Here is a 16,831-nt window from a genome sequence, read left to right as displayed (position 1 = left end):
TCACATTGGCCAACAGAGTGCATGGACATCTGGACTCAGAGTATGGACTGGCAGTTACCCACCCGTGCAGGGGACTTCCCACACGTGTCCATGGTGCAAGCTGTTTGTGACCATCGTGTGTGTGTGTGTGTGTGTGTGTGTGTGTGTGTGTGTGTGTGTGTCTGATGCTCTCAGAGGGATTCCTGGCAACCGGGAAATGACCTTATTGACTGGGAGAGGGGAGTGAGCCAAGCAAGCTGGTGGAGGCAGGTTTGGGGACCACTCAGCTGTGTGCTAACTCAGCCGTCCCTGTGCCCAGCAACCAGATCTGGCCACCCTGGGCAGATGGATGTGTTAAATGAGGATTGACTGGTGATGTGCAGCTGAATTGTTCACAACTGCCCTTGTTGAACTTTTCTCTCACCAAACATAGGTTTTCCTGTTCCACTGGGCTGAATTTTCCAGAATTCTCTCCTCTACCTCTTCCTTCCAGCTCAGTTACTGGTGGCACCATTCCTGGGGTGAAGCACCCCCAGCCACGGGAGGAGAGGGGTGTGCACCAGCACTGCCGAAGAGGCCTGCGGCCTTGCTGACCTGGGGGGCCCTTGCTCAGGGAGCCATGGGGAAGGAGGCCCATTTCTCCTTCCTTCACGACACTCAAAGTTGATTCAGGTTGGACTGGAAATCTGAATAAAGTGTGAAAGTCTTCTGTTTCAAAATACCATTGTAATATTTTGAAATTCCTGGTATTCAAGACTAACAACACAGAAGAGAGAGAGGATGCCTTTGGGTAAATGGGCTCCTTATGGGACTGGAGCTGCCTGGTAGAACGTTATCCCAGCTCCGCCCATCTCAGAGGACCCTGGGGTCCCTCATGGATTCTGACATGGGCCTCATGATCTATCCTGGGATAAATGAATGGCTTTCCAGGGCTGCCAAGAGCAGGGGGCATCCAGGATTCCAGGCCCACTGAGCAGGCCAGCCCAGTGTCTAGGTTAGGGGCCGCCCTGCTGCTGCCCTCCCTGCCACCTCCCGGCACCAGCCTCGCGGCCTTTGCCGGCCTTTCCCGGCACTGTGTCCTCTGCTGCCCGCAGTGGTGGGTGGGCGTAGGGTGAGGAAGTGCCGCTGCTCTGTGGACAGACAGAGGGCATCACGGGGCTGCTGAGTTTCAGGTCCCACGATGGGGAGAACAGATGCATGATAAGCCGTGGGTGACAGAGGAGATAGGCGAGAGACGCACGAGGTGAGAGAGTGAAAGGAGAGGGGATGGGGGTGGGCAGAAGCGGTTAGTCATCAGTACACCTTGGGAGCCACGGCCGCATCTTCATCGTGGAGGGAAAGTCCAGATGTGTAGCTCAGCTTCTCTGCTTGTTGGGAAGAGATTAGAACAATTCATTTCTTCCCACCTCGAGCAGCCAGATTTTGGGGAGCCACAGCCAGTTGAGGGGGGTCAGTTTTCCCCAGGTCAGCAGAGATGGGGCTTTCGGGGCAATGTTGGTTTGGAGTGGAGCCTTTGGGACCGAGAGCAGGCTGCCTGCCCTCCATGGCACCTCTCTGGGCCCTGAACTCTCCGGTGATTGTACTAACAGCAGAAGCTGTTCTAATAATGAGAGCTAATGTATAAAGCTACGGTGTGGCAGGTGCCATGCTGAGTTCTTTGTAGAGATCTTGGTTCCCACAACAGCCCTGTGACCCAGGCACTATCATGTCCCTGCTTGTAGATGAGGACACGGGGATGAACTTTGGGGGAAGCTGGACAGTAGTCAGGTAGCCAAGGGCATTAGGCTGACCAAGGTGGTTGTGGAAGTGAGCAAGGGGTCTGATGCCAAGGACCCCAAATTTCTTGCTCAAGGCTGACAGGACCTGGGGCTTGGGTACAGCCTTTCCCACATGCAGGAAAAGTCTGAGTGACACAAAGATCACATTAATCCCAGAGGAAAAACGAGGAAAAGAAGGCTGGCTAGGGTGAGAGGTGGGGGGTGGAAGATGGACCTCAAAACCGTCTGCCTGAGCAGGGGTGAACTTGGGCCTACGTGAACTTGGGCTGGGGGGCCAGCAGGAAGAAAGACGCTTAGGCTGGGCTGAGGCCACGAGGTACCAAAAACTGGGCTTAGGAGAAAGAAGCAGCTCTCTCCTGTTGTCGTGGGGCCATGATTGGTTTTGTTTTGTTTTGTTTTGTTTTGTTTTGTTTTGTTTTGTTTTGAAAATCGCATTTAGCCATCAGTTGCATCAGCAACACGAGGGGTTTGCGTGTCCACCAGAGTAGGGCTAGACCCGCTCTCCCTGTATTTTTGGTGCTCTCCTTTTGGGCTGCCTCAGTGTCTATTCCGTGGTCTCCAAGCCACTGGACAAAGAGCCTTCTTGTCCCACCAGCTTCCACCTGGCCCAGGTACCCAAGGGAAGTACTCCCACCCTAGTGTCCCAGGAAAGCCACCTAGAGGAGGGGGAGAGCAGGCCAGGTGTCCGGCTTCCCTCTAAAATATTTCTGGATGGTCTTGAGTCCTCACCCATTTCTTCAGGACACAGGAGCTAGAGTTGGTCAGGCAGGAGCGAGTAGGTACCCTCACCCCACTCTGTTTTTCTGAATTGCTTGTAAGGATGCAGTCATTGATGGGTGGTCCCACTGCAGTCTACATCAGGACCTTCCCCGTGGCTCCCCCGCAATTCTCCTCCTCTGAAGAATGAAATCCGTGCTCCCTTCTGTGACCCTTTGCTCTCCCACGTCACTGTGCCCCTGGGAAGCTGCTCGGGTGGGTGATGAGAGGTCTTGGGACCTGGCCAGGGTGGAGACAGAGAAGCACTCTCCTTCGCCGTGTGGCCTTGGCAAGTCACTTCCCCTCCGGTGGTCTCAGTTTCTTCAGCTGTAAAACCAGAGAGACTGGGCTGTAATTGATGAACGGGCCTCTTCCCTGTGCTTCACCGGCCACTGTCGCTGCCCACGCTTTCCGGCAGTGACAGGGCATGGCCTGCCTGTTACCTGGAGAGCAGTAATCAACTCAGAAATCTTGTTGACAAAGCTGAGGGCTGAGTTTCCACTGGAAAAAAAAGCAGCTTGCAGGAATAATTGTCATTGATAAGAAGTGGAAATGTATCTAAGTAAGCTGTGTGTCTCCTGCCCCACTGCCGGGGCCCCGTGAACTCCTGCCTCTGGGTTCTGCTCAGCTCCAAGAAGCTGCCAGTGCTCCCAAGAGTGACAGGACAACCCACTACGAAAGAGTCTTGATGAATGGCTGGTGGAGTGGGAGCTGGTAGCGTGGTTTCTATGGAGTGACCTACTAACATTTGACCCTGTTTGCGATGCCAGTGGACTGCCATGACCTCTACCAGCTTCTCAAAGGTGAAGTATATTCCCCGAAGCATTAGTTATGAAGCTCCTTTAACGGTCAACTTATTCCTGCAACTGCTGGGTCATCAGCCACTTAATTTCCTGTCCTTTAGTCATGAAATAGTTTCATCCGCCTCATGCATGTTCCTAGAGCTGTGGTGCTGGGGGCTGGCCTCCCCTGGGAACAACTGAGTGGAGGACAGAGATGGCAGACAGGTGTGGCAGAGCCGATGCAGCTACTTACATTTCCACAGCGCCCTTTTCTTGGGCTGGAAACTGTTCCTTCCAGGTGAAGGCCAAGGAGGCAGACGCCATCTGCACTCATCACCTTACTCATGCCCTCGTGGGGCTCAGGATCCTACCTGAGACGTTGATGACATCTACATCAAAATTAAATGGAATCAGGCTAGCTTCCCTCTGCTTCTCCCCTGCAACCTCACAGACGTCATAAACTGTAGATTTTTCTATTTTTTCATAACAATTTCACAGCAGATGAGGAATGGGGCTCTTTTACTAATGTGCATGGTGGCACCATGTGGTGAACCTGCCAACCCTTCCTCCAGAGACCCTGTGGGAAGGGCCCAGTAGGTTCAGTGTAGGTTCACTGTAGACAGCTGCAGGGAGCTAGTCTAGGGCCAGTGATTAAAAACCACGGGGCTATTTCATCTGTGCATAATGAAGAACTTTCTAAGCATAGAGCCATCCAAAGAGGGTGGACTGCCATGGGAGATAGTTCTCCATCAGAAGAGATGTACAGGCTAAAAAACTGGCTAGAATATTATCGAAGGAATTTAAGATGGTTGGACTAAGTGGAGTTAAGTTTCCTTCTAATCCTGAGATATTCTGAGATGACTGGTCTCCAGTGGGTTTTATATGGGACATTGTTGTCTGCAAAACACACTTTCAAAACATTCTCACCCCTATTTAAAATATGCATGTATGTGGAGGAACTGGGGAGCCGGGGGCAGGGGGAATGAAAGAGTGAGAATAATTTCTAATTGTTTAGTACACTTCCCTCTCCCTTTGCCCTCTCCCCTTGCCCTCTCCCCTTGCCCTCATTTTCACTCTATTCTCCCTCATATTCTTCTGGGAGGTAATGCTGAGACTGTTCTGGAAAAAGAATATGGGTCTATATTGGAGACGATGGAGAAGGAAGAAAGGGGCTACCTCAGCTGGCCGTGATACCGCTGTGCCTGCCTTATACTAGAACAAAGACACAGCAAGTAAAAAGTAGGGTAGGTCACTCTGCGTACAGCACTCCGTGGGCAGGGTTGCAAGGATGATGCAATGAAAACAGCAAGAAAAGGGCGTGCACGTGTAAGCGCAGATGCAGCTATGGCTGGTGTGCTCCGGAGAGAGCCCAACGTGTGGGTGACTCTGTGTGCGTCAATTTTAGTAAGAAGAAGAATTTTCTTCCCCTCTGCTGGGAACCACTAGCTTTCCGTTTCTTTCTAGGAGGAGGGGAAGCTTTGAGCTAATATCAAGAATTAGGCGGGAGGATATAGCTCAGTGGTAGATTGCATGCTTAGCATGTACAAGGTCCTGGGTTCAATCCCCAGTCCCTCCATAATACATACATACATACATACATACATACATACCTAATCACCGTCCCTCCCCCACCAAAAGCAACAACAACAACAAAAGGAAAAAAAAAAAAAGAATTAGAAAGCCTTTTTTGATCACTCCTGCCCCAACCCTGCCGAGGGAGGCCCCTCTCCTGGGCTCCCAGTCCCCACGGGACCCAGAGGGGCCACATCCCTCATGCCTGTCCTGCTCCTTAGCGCCTGAGGGTGGGTGGGCCTCACCTGTTACTGCTGGGGGGTCTGAGACAAAGCGCAGTGTGGGAAACTCACTTCCTGAATGGTCTTAAGGCCTTATCATCATGGCCATGGAGTTGCATACCTCCAGAGCTAGAAAAGACCTGAGAAGTCAGACCTCTGTCCACCACTTGGTCCTCCCAGAGTCGCAGCTTACCGCCCTCCGGACTCCAAGGAGGGTCCAGGGAATGCGGGGGAGTTAAACTGAGCCCAGCAGCCCTTCGATTCTCGTCTTGCCAGCGCTCTGCCTGGGACACCCTGCAGCCCCCACCCCACGAGACTGTCTTAGGTGGGACTCTGACTGGGGATGCCCATTCCGCAGAAGCTGCTGGGAGATGGGGTGCCTGTTGTGTGAGCTGATGGGCAGACATGTGGGAGAGGCAGTGGTTGTGGCTTCGATGACTGGAAGGAAACACATTATCTCCTCATTTCTTGCGAAGGCAAGGTCAGGCCCAGGGTCAGTCTCAGGCGGGGGTTCGGGTGTGGGATGCAGACCTGGGAGGAATGGAAGCCAGGGGCTTTCTGCAGAGCTGAGCTCCCCCCCCCCCCCTGCTTCTCCGAGCCTCCATGCTAGGGCTTCCTGGATTTCTAAAGCAGGGGTGGGAGCAGGTGGCGTGAGGGACAGCCCCAGCAAAAGCAGAGGGGTGTTCTTACACTCAGAGCATGACTTGGGGGTGGGGGATTGTATGACGTGGCAAAGGGGGGGGGTCCTTTTAAACTGGGTTTTTTTTCCGCTTGTCTTTTTTTCACCCTGTGTCTTTGCCCCACTTTCCATGCACTTGGACCTATAGGCTAAATCTAGGACAATCTCTCCTCAAAGGGTCCTCCAGTAATGCAAAGTTGCATGGGGTGGAGAGGCCCATCTGCTGAGTGGGGTTTCCCCAGATAAGAGGGGCTGGCTGGCAGAAGAGGGGATCCAGGCTGATTTGGGGAGCCCTGGGAGGAAAAGTGCTACGACATTCTTCCATTATGACCCAGGAATTGCCCTCCTTGTCCCTCCCTGACTTAGTGGAAGTGAAAGGCGTCTGGGGCTTGGGGTGGGGAATGACTGAGACCTTAAGAAATGTGGCAGAGCAGAGACTCGGGGCTAAGCTGCCTCCACTCAAATCTGGGCCCCAAAGACAGTCACCTTCTCTGTGCCTCAGTTTCCCCAGACCTAAAATAGAGATAATAGTACCTGCCCTCGAGGTTGTTGTGAGGATGAAATGAGTGAGTACCGGAAGAGCCTGGAGCAGGGCCGGGGGGGAGTGTCAGTGTCCGTACTGGTGATCACCGCGGCAAGGGGAGGTATTGCAGGCAGCCTATCCCCGTGTGGCTCTTGGCACCACCAGGGGACCTTAGGCAAGTCACTCAAAGTGCCCTGGAGTTTGGTTTTGCCATCTGTAACAAGGGGACTGCTCCTCCCCTCACTGCAGTGTTGGGGGGGTCACCTGTGGGCCGGTTACTGGGCTAGCACTTGGTTAATGCTCATATATTTCCTTCTCAAGGTCAGGGCTTGTGGTCTCCCTGGACCTCAGGTCTGATGTCTGAATGTCTTAGGGGTTGAGGGCAGTAAAGCAGTGATCCCTTCTGTGCCCACTTGCCCCTCACCTCAGCCTTCCTGACGAGCCAGCAGGGAGTCTGGGGAATTGCTAAGGCCACGAGGTAGAACTCAGAGGAGCCTGGTTGGCTGGGGGACCTTGAGCAGTACAGGGGGAGGGAGCCAAGGAGAGCCTGGCTTGGGGACAAGTGGCAACATGTCTGTCCCCAGCAGTTACACCTCCTCTACCCACAGTCCTTGGGAGTGGGTCAGCCCAGCTGACTGTTCCCTCAGGACGGTCCTCCAGTACTTTCCTCAGATGTTCCTAGGAGGCTGGCAGGGCCTGAGGGGGTGGCACATGGGTCAGTGGGCTGACAGTTCTAGGACAGGGCTCAGGTCTTCGTTGCCTCTTGGGCTCTGTCCTTCCCTGCCTAGTCTGGCCACTAGGAGGCAGAGAAACAAAAGCTGGGGGTCTGAGCCTTCCCCAGTTGGGGTTTGCCTTAAAGGCCTTTGCCAGGGCTCAGGGGCAGGGACTTGCATGTCTGTTATCTCCCCAGCCGCCTCCGATTGGTGTCAGCGAAGGGAGAAAACGTATTTGTGTGTGTGTGTGTGTGTGTATCTGTCTGGGTGGACAAGCAGGGCTGGGTGTGGGTGGAAGTGGGAAGGGTGAAATTTCACTAGCCCCACCTTAGTGACCCATCATGCCACTAAGACACAGAGTCTGGGCCCTAAAGTCAGCCCTCCTTCAGCCTTCACCGAGGCCGGGGGTGTTGAGTAGTCTGGGGAAGAGCTAAAAGTGGCAGAAAACATCCTGTTTGAAAGCAGTGCGTTGCTGTATTTAACCCCTGCAGCACCTGCTCCGCCTACAGCAGGTCTCCACAGACAGGAGATCCCAGACACCTGTCTTTGAAGCCACCCCAAGAGGCCAAGCCCTGGGCTGCCATCCTAGCCCACACCATTCCCAGCTCCCTGAGGCTCCTCTGCAGTGGCCCGAGATGCCAGTCCCCTTTCACGCCCTCAGCAGCTGCCAGGCCACCCTCTGGCTCTGCTTCTCCAAGCATCCCTAGTCTGGGGTGGGGGCCATGGGAGCAGTTGAGCTTCCTTAGAAGAAGCCCTTTCTCCCTCCCAACACCCTTTGCAGCAGGGAGGCTGTTTCCTTTTGCCCACATGCTGGATGCCACCTCGCACCCCTTGCTGCTGCTCTTGCTAACCCCGGCCTCAAGGGAGGGCCGTTAGCTCCTGCCCACCTCCGCCCTGCTGGTGATGCATGACACGTCTGCCCCCAACAGATAGATCACTTCTGTCAAGTTATCAGTCCTCCATCTGGGGACTAAAGTCCCTGGGAAGGGCCTCTCATCCCCGCCTGATGGGCTCTCTAGAGCTCTAGCAGGTGAGGGCAGTGCTGAGCTGTAGATAAAATGTTTCCCCTTTTTCATTTCAGAGTCCTTTTGGCTGGAAGTGTCTGTGAGACCTCACAGAAGGGCACTCCTGGGCTCGACTTCCCTGCCCCCCCAGCTCCTTCAGGTGGGTGTTTCCTCATCAGCCAACCTCCTGGCTTTCTGATTCCCAGGGATGAGGGCAGTGGCGGGTGGTGCTTGGGAAAGCCGAGGGCAGAGGGAGGAAGAGATACTCCCCTGCACTTGGCAAATGTGGGTAGGTCCTGGGTCAGCAGGGTCTGCAGCAGCCCGCAGCTGCCTGGATCCAGGACTGGGTGGGGATGGGGGCTCAGAGGGAGGGATTCAGGGAGAGGGGCTTGTGGACCTCCAGGCCAGGACCCCAGGGGGCCCACCAGCTTGGCCACAGACCATTTCCTATCCAGCTCCCATCTCCTTTCTCTCTCTTGCCCTCCAGTCTCTGCTTGTTGTTCCCGGCACTGCCAGCTGTCAGGCCACAGATGCATGCCTGGGCCTCTTCTCAGCCTCTGAACTCTGGTCCTGGGCTCTGGCTTCTTGGTAGCAGCACATAACCCCAAGCAGGGCTGAGTTGTCCCTCAGCTCACCTGCAATGGCCCTCTTTACTGTGGGCCTTCTGTCTGGCCTAACCCAGTGCCTGAGTCCCCACCCCCAGGGCCAGGAGCCTTCCTGACATCACTGTGCTGCAGGAAGGCCCAGCTGTCATGCTGTGGTGTTGTTGTTGTTGCATCTCTCTTGCACCATGACATCTCCAATGAGCCCATATGATGCTGAACACTTGTACTGATTTGACTGAGTTCTCTACACCCCCACATTTCATTTCTCTTTTTTCCACCAAATCTACCGGATGTTTGGTCGCTGGATGACACAGACTCTGCAGCAACATCACGATGACTGGGGGTTGCAACATCTCAGATGACCTGGGGTTAAGCCACAAGCATCCTAGACAGTTTCTCCTCTTGCCTCACAATTGTACTGGGCCTCCGGGATCCCAGCCCATTTCTTGGATGTGTGTGACTCTCCGGAAGTCAGTCTGGACTTGATATGGGCTACAGGGACAATGTTGACAAAGACCACAGGCATTCTTTGATTTTTAATTGTTTTACAGTTATGCAATGTTTTATATATACAGATAAGCATATAAAACATAAAACAGTGTTTTAATAATAATAAAAAGAATAAGATACTATATAACTACCACTCAAAGAAATAGAATATGCCTGCTACATAAAGCCTCTGCATGCCCTCCTCAGTCTCACTCCCTCAAAGGTTTCTGTTCATCGTTTCTTTGTCCTTTTTTTGTTAAGTGTTTCTCTCTCTCTCTCTGCATGTGTATAAATATTATAGTTTAACAAGTATCAACCTAGCTGTGATCAGTGTGGACAACAGGGTCATTACTATTACTTTAAAAGTCCCCAGAAAAGGAAAAACTGACAGAGAAAGTTAGGGGACCTACTACTACATCTCTCTGTGATCAGGGGTCCCTCTACCCCTCCGGGCCTGACAAATATCAGTCCTTATCTGCCCCAATTCCTTTGTTTGGCTTGAGGCTTTTGATGAGATTTTTTTTTTAATTAAGCATTTGTTTTGTGCATTTTGTAATCATAGTTGCTAGAGATAACCGCAGTGTCTGGGCTTCTCTGGACCTTGTTTGTAAAGAGAGTGACAACCACGGCTCTTGCCTCACTGGGGTGATGTGAAGATGGAATGAAATAAGACCCTCCTGGGCTTTGATATGCCAAACCTCGGCTCAGATCCAGGGCCTAGTCATTGGAAAGGAGCCCGACACCCACCTTGGGCCCTCAGAAGCTGCTTCTCCCTTAGTGGGAGGCCACGGCACCCTGGGGTGGGATGGGGGTAGGGTGTTGTCCCCTTACCACTGGCTTTCTCTCTTGTTTCTCTTCTGACCTGAGGGATCCTCCTGCCCTGGGGCCGAGGGGCCACTTAAATACCTGTACTGACCCTTGTGAGGACTCAGATAAAACTGGGAGGCAGCAGAGTCTGAAGCCATTTCAGGGAAGCCTGAGGGATCCCAGAGGCAGCTTGGAGCTGACAGCGGGGTTGGGATCAGAGGCAGCAGGTGAAGCCGAGGTCCTGATTTGCCTAAGGAAGACTTTTCAGCTGCTTCCCAAGAAGGATTTCTCAAAGCAATTGTGTTCCCTCCGTCTCTTGCCCCTCTTTCTTCAAGTATGAAATCCATCTCTAGATGATAATGCCTATTTATAAAAGCCATCTCTGGAGACAAAATTAGTTCATTGTGTATGACTCACATTACTCAGCAGGACGTTCAGAACAATGTGTTGAATTTACATGGAAAAAAAAGAGAAAGAGAAAGAGAAAGACTTTCATGACCTTGGTACCAGGACAGCAGGTGCACAGGCTTGTCCGTCCTAAGCCGTAGGGCTGCAAGAAGGTGGCCCGGCCTGACAAGGTCTGATTTGAGCCTGCAGTCTCTTCTCTTCCCCTCGCCTTCAAGAGAAGAGGAGCTGAGGGTTTCCCTCTGCCAGCGAGCCTGTCGGAGGGCCCCCTTCTCTCTAGGAGGGCACTGGGCAAGAGGGGCCTCTGACCTGCGCAGGTCCGCTGCTGAGGTGGAGCAGAGGCCAGTGGGGGGTGCATGTTCATTCCAATAAACCACCTGGTGAAGTCAAATGCATTCTTCAGAGGAGGACAGTGGGGTGCAGAGGCTATTAGCCCGGCAGGTAGGCAGCGGTGAATACAGGCCCTGCCCTCGGGCACTTTGACTCCAGGCCCTGCTGTGAGCGGTTTCACCGCAACGCCTCGCGACCTCAGGGTTGCTCTGACTTGGGTTGGGGATCCTGGCTTCTGCTGGTGGCCAACAGTGTCAGCAGAGTGACCAGGGGTACGGAGGGCACCAAGGAAATCATGCTCGGGCCTGGGCCCTGGGGAGCTGCCAGGCTTCACTGAGGCTCCTGGCAGGAGGGGGTGGGGGTGACAAGGATGCCAGGCCACCCTGGCACAGCCTCCATCACTGCCTGATGGCCTTGCAGGGATGGAGGCGATGGCAGCCAGCACTTCCTTACCTGACCCCGGCGACTTTGACCGGAACGTGCCCCGCATCTGCGGGGTGTGCGGAGACCGAGCCACCGGCTTCCATTTCAACTGCTATGACCTGCGAAGGCTGCAAAGGCTTCTTCAGGTGAGTCCTCCCCAAGGGCAAGGGGAAGGAGAGGAACCAGATTTGCCAGGAAGAGACCCTGTGTTTTCCGTGCCTCCTTCCTTACCAGGTCCAGGAACGTGCTAGCTCTCACAGTTCCTGGGGGCAACAGGGTCTCAGGGAGCCTGTCTTCTTCCTCCCCTCCCCTCAGCTCCATCTTGTCCTCTGACCCACTCAGAAATTGCTTTCCTGAGGTGGCATATAGATCCCCATCTTCCCATTACCCTTTGACCTGCTGCCTCCTGCACTGACCCAGGTGTTGATCCTTCTGGAGCAAACCTGCCCGTCAATGATCACAGCTCCTAATTCAAGAGACAGGCATGACCTGTCTAAGGGGGGAGAGGCCTAAGAACTTGGCCTCAGAGTTTGCCCCTCCTTCCCCACCCCATCCAAATCAAACCGTTCCTTGCAGCAAGGGAAACTGCATCCCTGATTAGACCTCCACACTCCATCTGGGCCCAGATCTGCCCCCACGGCTTACCTGTCCCAGGTCGGAAAGTCAAGCCCAAAATACCCCAGAATGCCCAGGCATTCCTGTTTGGCCAGGGCCAATTTCTCTACAAGCAGCCTCTTCTCTTCTCATGTGAGTCCAGCATTACCGGTGCAAACAGTGTGGGGAAAGTACTAGAAAGACAAGACAAAGGCTATTCCCACCCAGGGCCAGGGAGGGGGGATGGGGCAGTGATGAATTACAGGATGGGACTGGGAACCATGAAAAGTTAGCATTTGGCATATATTGGAGAGAGAGAGAGAGAAAGACAAAGAGAGAAAGAAAGGCAAAGAGAGAGAGAAAGGCAAAGAGAGTGAGCGAGCGAGTGAGCGAGCGCGAGCCTGGAAGAAGGCAGCCAAAACAGCTTACGTATAAATAGTCTTGACTGGAGGTGAGTAAAGTTAAGGGCAGGGCTTTAGCCTTCAAAAAGACGAAAGAGCGAATCAAGTTCAGAACAAGGACGTGGAGGTTGGCCTGGCTTCCTGAGCTGAAGGGCCCTTTGGCTCTGAGGGCAGAGTGAATCAGAGGCCTCGGGACCTGTGCGGTACCCCCTCCAGCTCAGGGCTCCTGGGCTCTATAAACACAGACTCCCGACTCACCTGCCCTCTGTCCCAGGAAGGACAGGCCTGGAGTTTCATTGCCTTGAGCAATCGCTGTGCCACAGGGTTTCTGTGGGTGCTAATTGCCTGTTTGGCTTGGCGGGAGTTGCCTGCTCCCCCTGCTTCCCGACAGGCTGCTCCCCAGCCAGGGGAACCAGACAGGCAGCATTGCTGGCTCCAGGTCCTGTTGCCACGTCTCTCATTCCCTTGGCCTGAAGCTGGCACTTTCTGTGGAGTGGGCCTTCCTGGGCCCTGGCCTTGTGTCCCAAGTGCCACCTGGACCCTTTGCTACAAGGGCCTGGGGATGTGGGAGCTGCCTTCAGAGTGAAAACGGAGAAGGAGTCTAGGTGCTCACATCAGGGCCTGCTTCCCTTCATAAGACCAAGCAGAAACATGTGCACTGTAGTGCTGGCCATGCCGTTAATTAATTGTATGTCTTTGTTCAAATCTCTTAACTTCTTTATGTTTCAGTTACCTTAAGTAACCACATAGCAGGAGGGTAATAGCTCAGTGGTAGAGTGCGTGCTCAACGTGCACAAGGTCCTGGGTTCAATTCCCAGTACCTCCACTAAAAAATAACAATAATTAAAAAATTAAACAAGCCACATTGGTGTATTAATACTTGACTCCTTTAGCATATAGAATTAATCTGAGAATTAATGAGATAACGTATTTAAAAGTGCTTTGCAAAACATAAAGCATAACAAAAATAAATATATATTTGAGCCTGATGGGTCAATACTGATGTCCTTAGTGGAACACTGCCCTAATAAAAAAAAAATCTCTCCAGCCATCCACCCTCCTTTTGTTTTTTCTTTCATGCACTCCCTCACCAGAGTTTAATGAGCATCTATGATTTGAGCACTGGGCTAGGAGCTGGCGACATGGAGATGCAAATAAAAGTTATATCTCATCAGTCTGCAACCCGAAAGTCTCTAACAGCTCTCAGGGTCGTTTGGTTAATTTGTGGACCCCACCCCCAAATCCTCTTACTTCCCAGACCACAACCTCTTGGGGTTCAGCTCTAGGAAATGGAACTCCTAGGTGGCTGCTTGTTGAATTTTGACATGTGAGAGGTCAGTTCCTCATTAGAGTGGCTTCAACCCCTGTGCTTCTGGGCTTGCTGCCCTCGGACACGCCACCAGGCTGTGACTCCTTGGGAAAGGCCCGGATTAGGCATCCAGGTGGAGGGAAGACAAGTTTCCTCTTGCCCAGGGCCGAGCATAGGAGATGGGAAAATGGACAGGGACGGCAGGTGTGTACATCCACGGACCCACAGTCTGGCTTGTTGTGTGTGGGCATGTTGTGCTGCTGTGACCCATCCTCAGCCCCTCTCTCCAAGACCCCTTAGAGTCCGCTGATGGCTGATGGCCACAACCCCTGCCTGCTAGGGCTAGCACTATGGGCAGCCCCTCTGGTTACCCAGTCCTCTAACTACCTTGTATCTTTACTGTCTCCATCTTGATGACTGAGCCATGCTGTAATTTCTGAAGAGCCACCATCTCTGTTGCTTGGCTTGAATTTTGTTTTATAAGCACACACACACACACACACACACACACACATACACACATATATACACAATTGATCCTCATTATTTGTACATTCTGTATCTGTAAATTTTTTTATTGAAGTATAGTTGTTTTAAGATGTTTTGTTAGTTTCTGGTGTACAGCAAAGTGATTCGATTATATACGCGTATATATTCTTTTTCAGATTCTTTTCCATTATAGATTATTATAAGATATTGAATATAGTTCCCTGTGCTATACAGTAGGTCCTTGTTGTTCATCTGTTTTTATAATAGTGTGTATGTGTTAATCCCAAACTCCTAATATAATCCTTCCCTCCTTCCCCTTTAGTAACTAAAAGTTTGTTTTCTATGCCTGTGAGTCTGTTTCTGGGTTTTGTAAATAAGTTCATTTGGATCATTTTTTTTTTCAGATTCCACGTGTAAGTGATGTTTGTCTTTCTCTGTCTGACATACTTCACTTAGTATGATACTCTCTAGGTCCATCCACGTATCTGCAAATTTGACCACCTGCTGAAATTTACTTGTAATCTCAAAATCAATGCCTGCAGTGCTTCTGTGGTCATTTGTGGACACGTGCAGAGTGGGGAAATGCTCAAGTCTCCCGATGCACACGCTCCCCGCTGGGGCTGAGCAAGATGTTCTGCTCCCTGTCTCAGCTTTCACACTATAAATGTATCCTTCTTGCAGTCTTTTTAGTGCCACCTTTTTTTGCACATTTGTACTTTTTGTTGGTGATTTCATTATTTAAAATGGCCCCCAAGCATGGTGCTGAAATGCTGTCAAGCGTTCCTAAGCCCAAGAAAGCTGCAATGTGCCTTACAGAGAAAAGACCTGTGTTGGACAAGCTTTGTTTAGACATGGGCTATAGTGCTACTGGCTGTGAGTTCAATCTTAATGAGTCAACAATATGTATTAAATGAGATGTCTTTATAAACAGAAAACACACATGAAACAAAGTTATGTACTGATGGATTGGTGAAAATGCTGCGACTGGAGGCTTGCAGGAACCCAGCCCATATTCCCTTAGGAGCAGTGTTTGGTATTTCGCTGATTCAGTGTTCATGATGGCTTTATAGAACGCAATTACCGCAAATAACAGGAACAGACTGTCTACATGTAATTTCTCCTCTTCTTTTCCCCCCTCCCCCTCTGTCTCATTTGCTTCATCCAAATTCTTTTTGGTATTCTTCCACTTCAGTCTAGTTCAAATAGTTGTTTGAGAATTTCATTGTCACTTGTATCTGTGAAATCCTGATCCTGGGAAGGAAGGCCTCTGTCAGTGGAGGGTACTTCTCTGGGGTGGGCACCTTGTCCTCGGGGACACAAAGATAGGTGCACCCGAGTCCTTGCTCTAGGAGCTCACGCAATCCTGCAACAGCAGCTCCCAAGGAAAGAGCATCACTTCATTGGAGTCACTGGCTATTTTCTCAACCCTAGGGACCAGTATGACCATTTAGTGTTTGATTGACTCCAAAGATAGTCAAACTCAACTGCTCTAGAAGCTAGTTGTGGTCATCCCAGCAGGTCCAAGACTCATAGCCAAACTAAAGTGTGATTATGAGGGTTGGTCAGTTGTACTGATCTATGGTCAGGAATTAGAGACCTGCTGGCCAGTTCCTCCTGCAAGCTATTTCGTGCTGTTTCTGCTTCCTGCTTCTCTGGAATACACGGACAGCCTCAGAGAAAGATGACATTCTCCGGTGTGAATAAAACGTGGACATGGGCAGGCTTCTGGATGGTTACATGTTTTGGCAATAATGTTAACAACCAGAGCATAAGCAAGAGCCATAGGAGGAAAATATGCATAGAGTATCTATGTTACTATATATATATATATATATATATATATATAGTGTGTGTGTGTATATATATATAGTGTGTATGTGTATATATATATGTGTGTGTGTGTGCGTGTGTGTATAGTAATGATCTGTGGATGTGGATGAATCTCTGGTCATAGATGGCTTTGCCCAGGCTCTGATACAAAGGGAAATGTGTGAAGGACAGAGAAGAAAATCAGAGGGGCCCTTTTGATGAAGACAGTGAGGAGTATGGTGAAGTTCAATAGAGTATGGTCCTGGAAGGCAAGACTGAGAAAGAGATCACTCTTTGCCTCTGAATCTTGTTTCCTTCCTCCCTGTTGATCCTCCTTAATCAGGGCACCACGAGGCTGTGTGCAGCAAGCACCAAGCTAACAAAGACAGTGTGGAGAAATGCTTTCTGGTTTGCGAGCCCCGAGGTTCTCAGGGATCTTGTTAATTACAGGTCTTGCGGAGTGCAGGCTGGTGAGGATCCAGGAACATGAGGAATGTTTTCTGGCTTTCAGGAAGTTCACCCAAATGATATTTACAGGGGCTATGATGTGAAGGGTAGCAGAGAAGTGGGGCAGATGTCCAGTAACTCAAAGTGCTTAAAGGCAATAGAGTAAATAGAGAGGAGGGGAGGAGCAGGCACTCAGGGCATCCTGTGGGCACAAGTGAATGAGTCATCAAGAAGTCGGTGTTGCTGGAGAGGACTTTGTCCAGGTCAGCTTGGCAGCTGGCCTCCCTCCACAGCTGCTCAAGGACGTGAATGGAAGAGAGTGAGGGGGTCATCCACGGATTGGCCAAGTGTGATGTTCAGATGCTTGGGTAGAGGCCAGAATATTTGGAGAGCCACTGCCTCCTCTCCAAATATTGGCACTGGAGATGTCAAGAATACGGATACGGAGAAGATGGTGCATTTCTTTTTGGTCAGTGTTTTATTTCTTTAAGAACCCAGCACTCTCCTCAGGGCTCCCTGGCATGAATTCCCTCTCAGCACGCCCTGGGAACCCCACACTTCCAAAATGCCCAGCTCAGGTCCTGCCTCTAGCCCTGTGGCTTCTTTGTCCTACAGGAGTCCTTCAAGCTGCCCCTGCTTCATGCTCTTGGACTTGTGGGGACATACTTTTGACTGCTGCTCTGGCTTGGATTGAGATATGGTAGATTCACAATGAG

General features: G+C 51.5%; 1 protein-coding gene across 1 annotated transcript in view; it reads left to right on the top strand.

Annotated features, from left to right (window-relative positions):
• The window catches only part of VDR (vitamin D receptor), a 55,471-nt gene that overhangs the window by 11,549 nt on the left and 27,091 nt on the right, over positions 1-16,831 (top strand). Inside the window, 3 exon segments of the mRNA XM_006177649.3 lie at positions 8,085-8,167; positions 11,064-11,176; positions 11,178-11,212. Coding sequence (XP_006177711.1) covers positions 11,066-11,176; positions 11,178-11,212 — 146 coding nt within the window. The 5' untranslated portion in view covers positions 8,085-8,167; positions 11,064-11,065.

Source organism: Camelus ferus, chromosome 12 (genome assembly GCF_009834535.1).
Source record: "Camelus ferus isolate YT-003-E chromosome 12, BCGSAC_Cfer_1.0, whole genome shotgun sequence".
Taxonomy (NCBI): domain Eukaryota; kingdom Metazoa; phylum Chordata; class Mammalia; order Artiodactyla; family Camelidae; genus Camelus; species Camelus ferus.
This window is presented reverse-complemented; position numbering and strand designations above follow the sequence as displayed.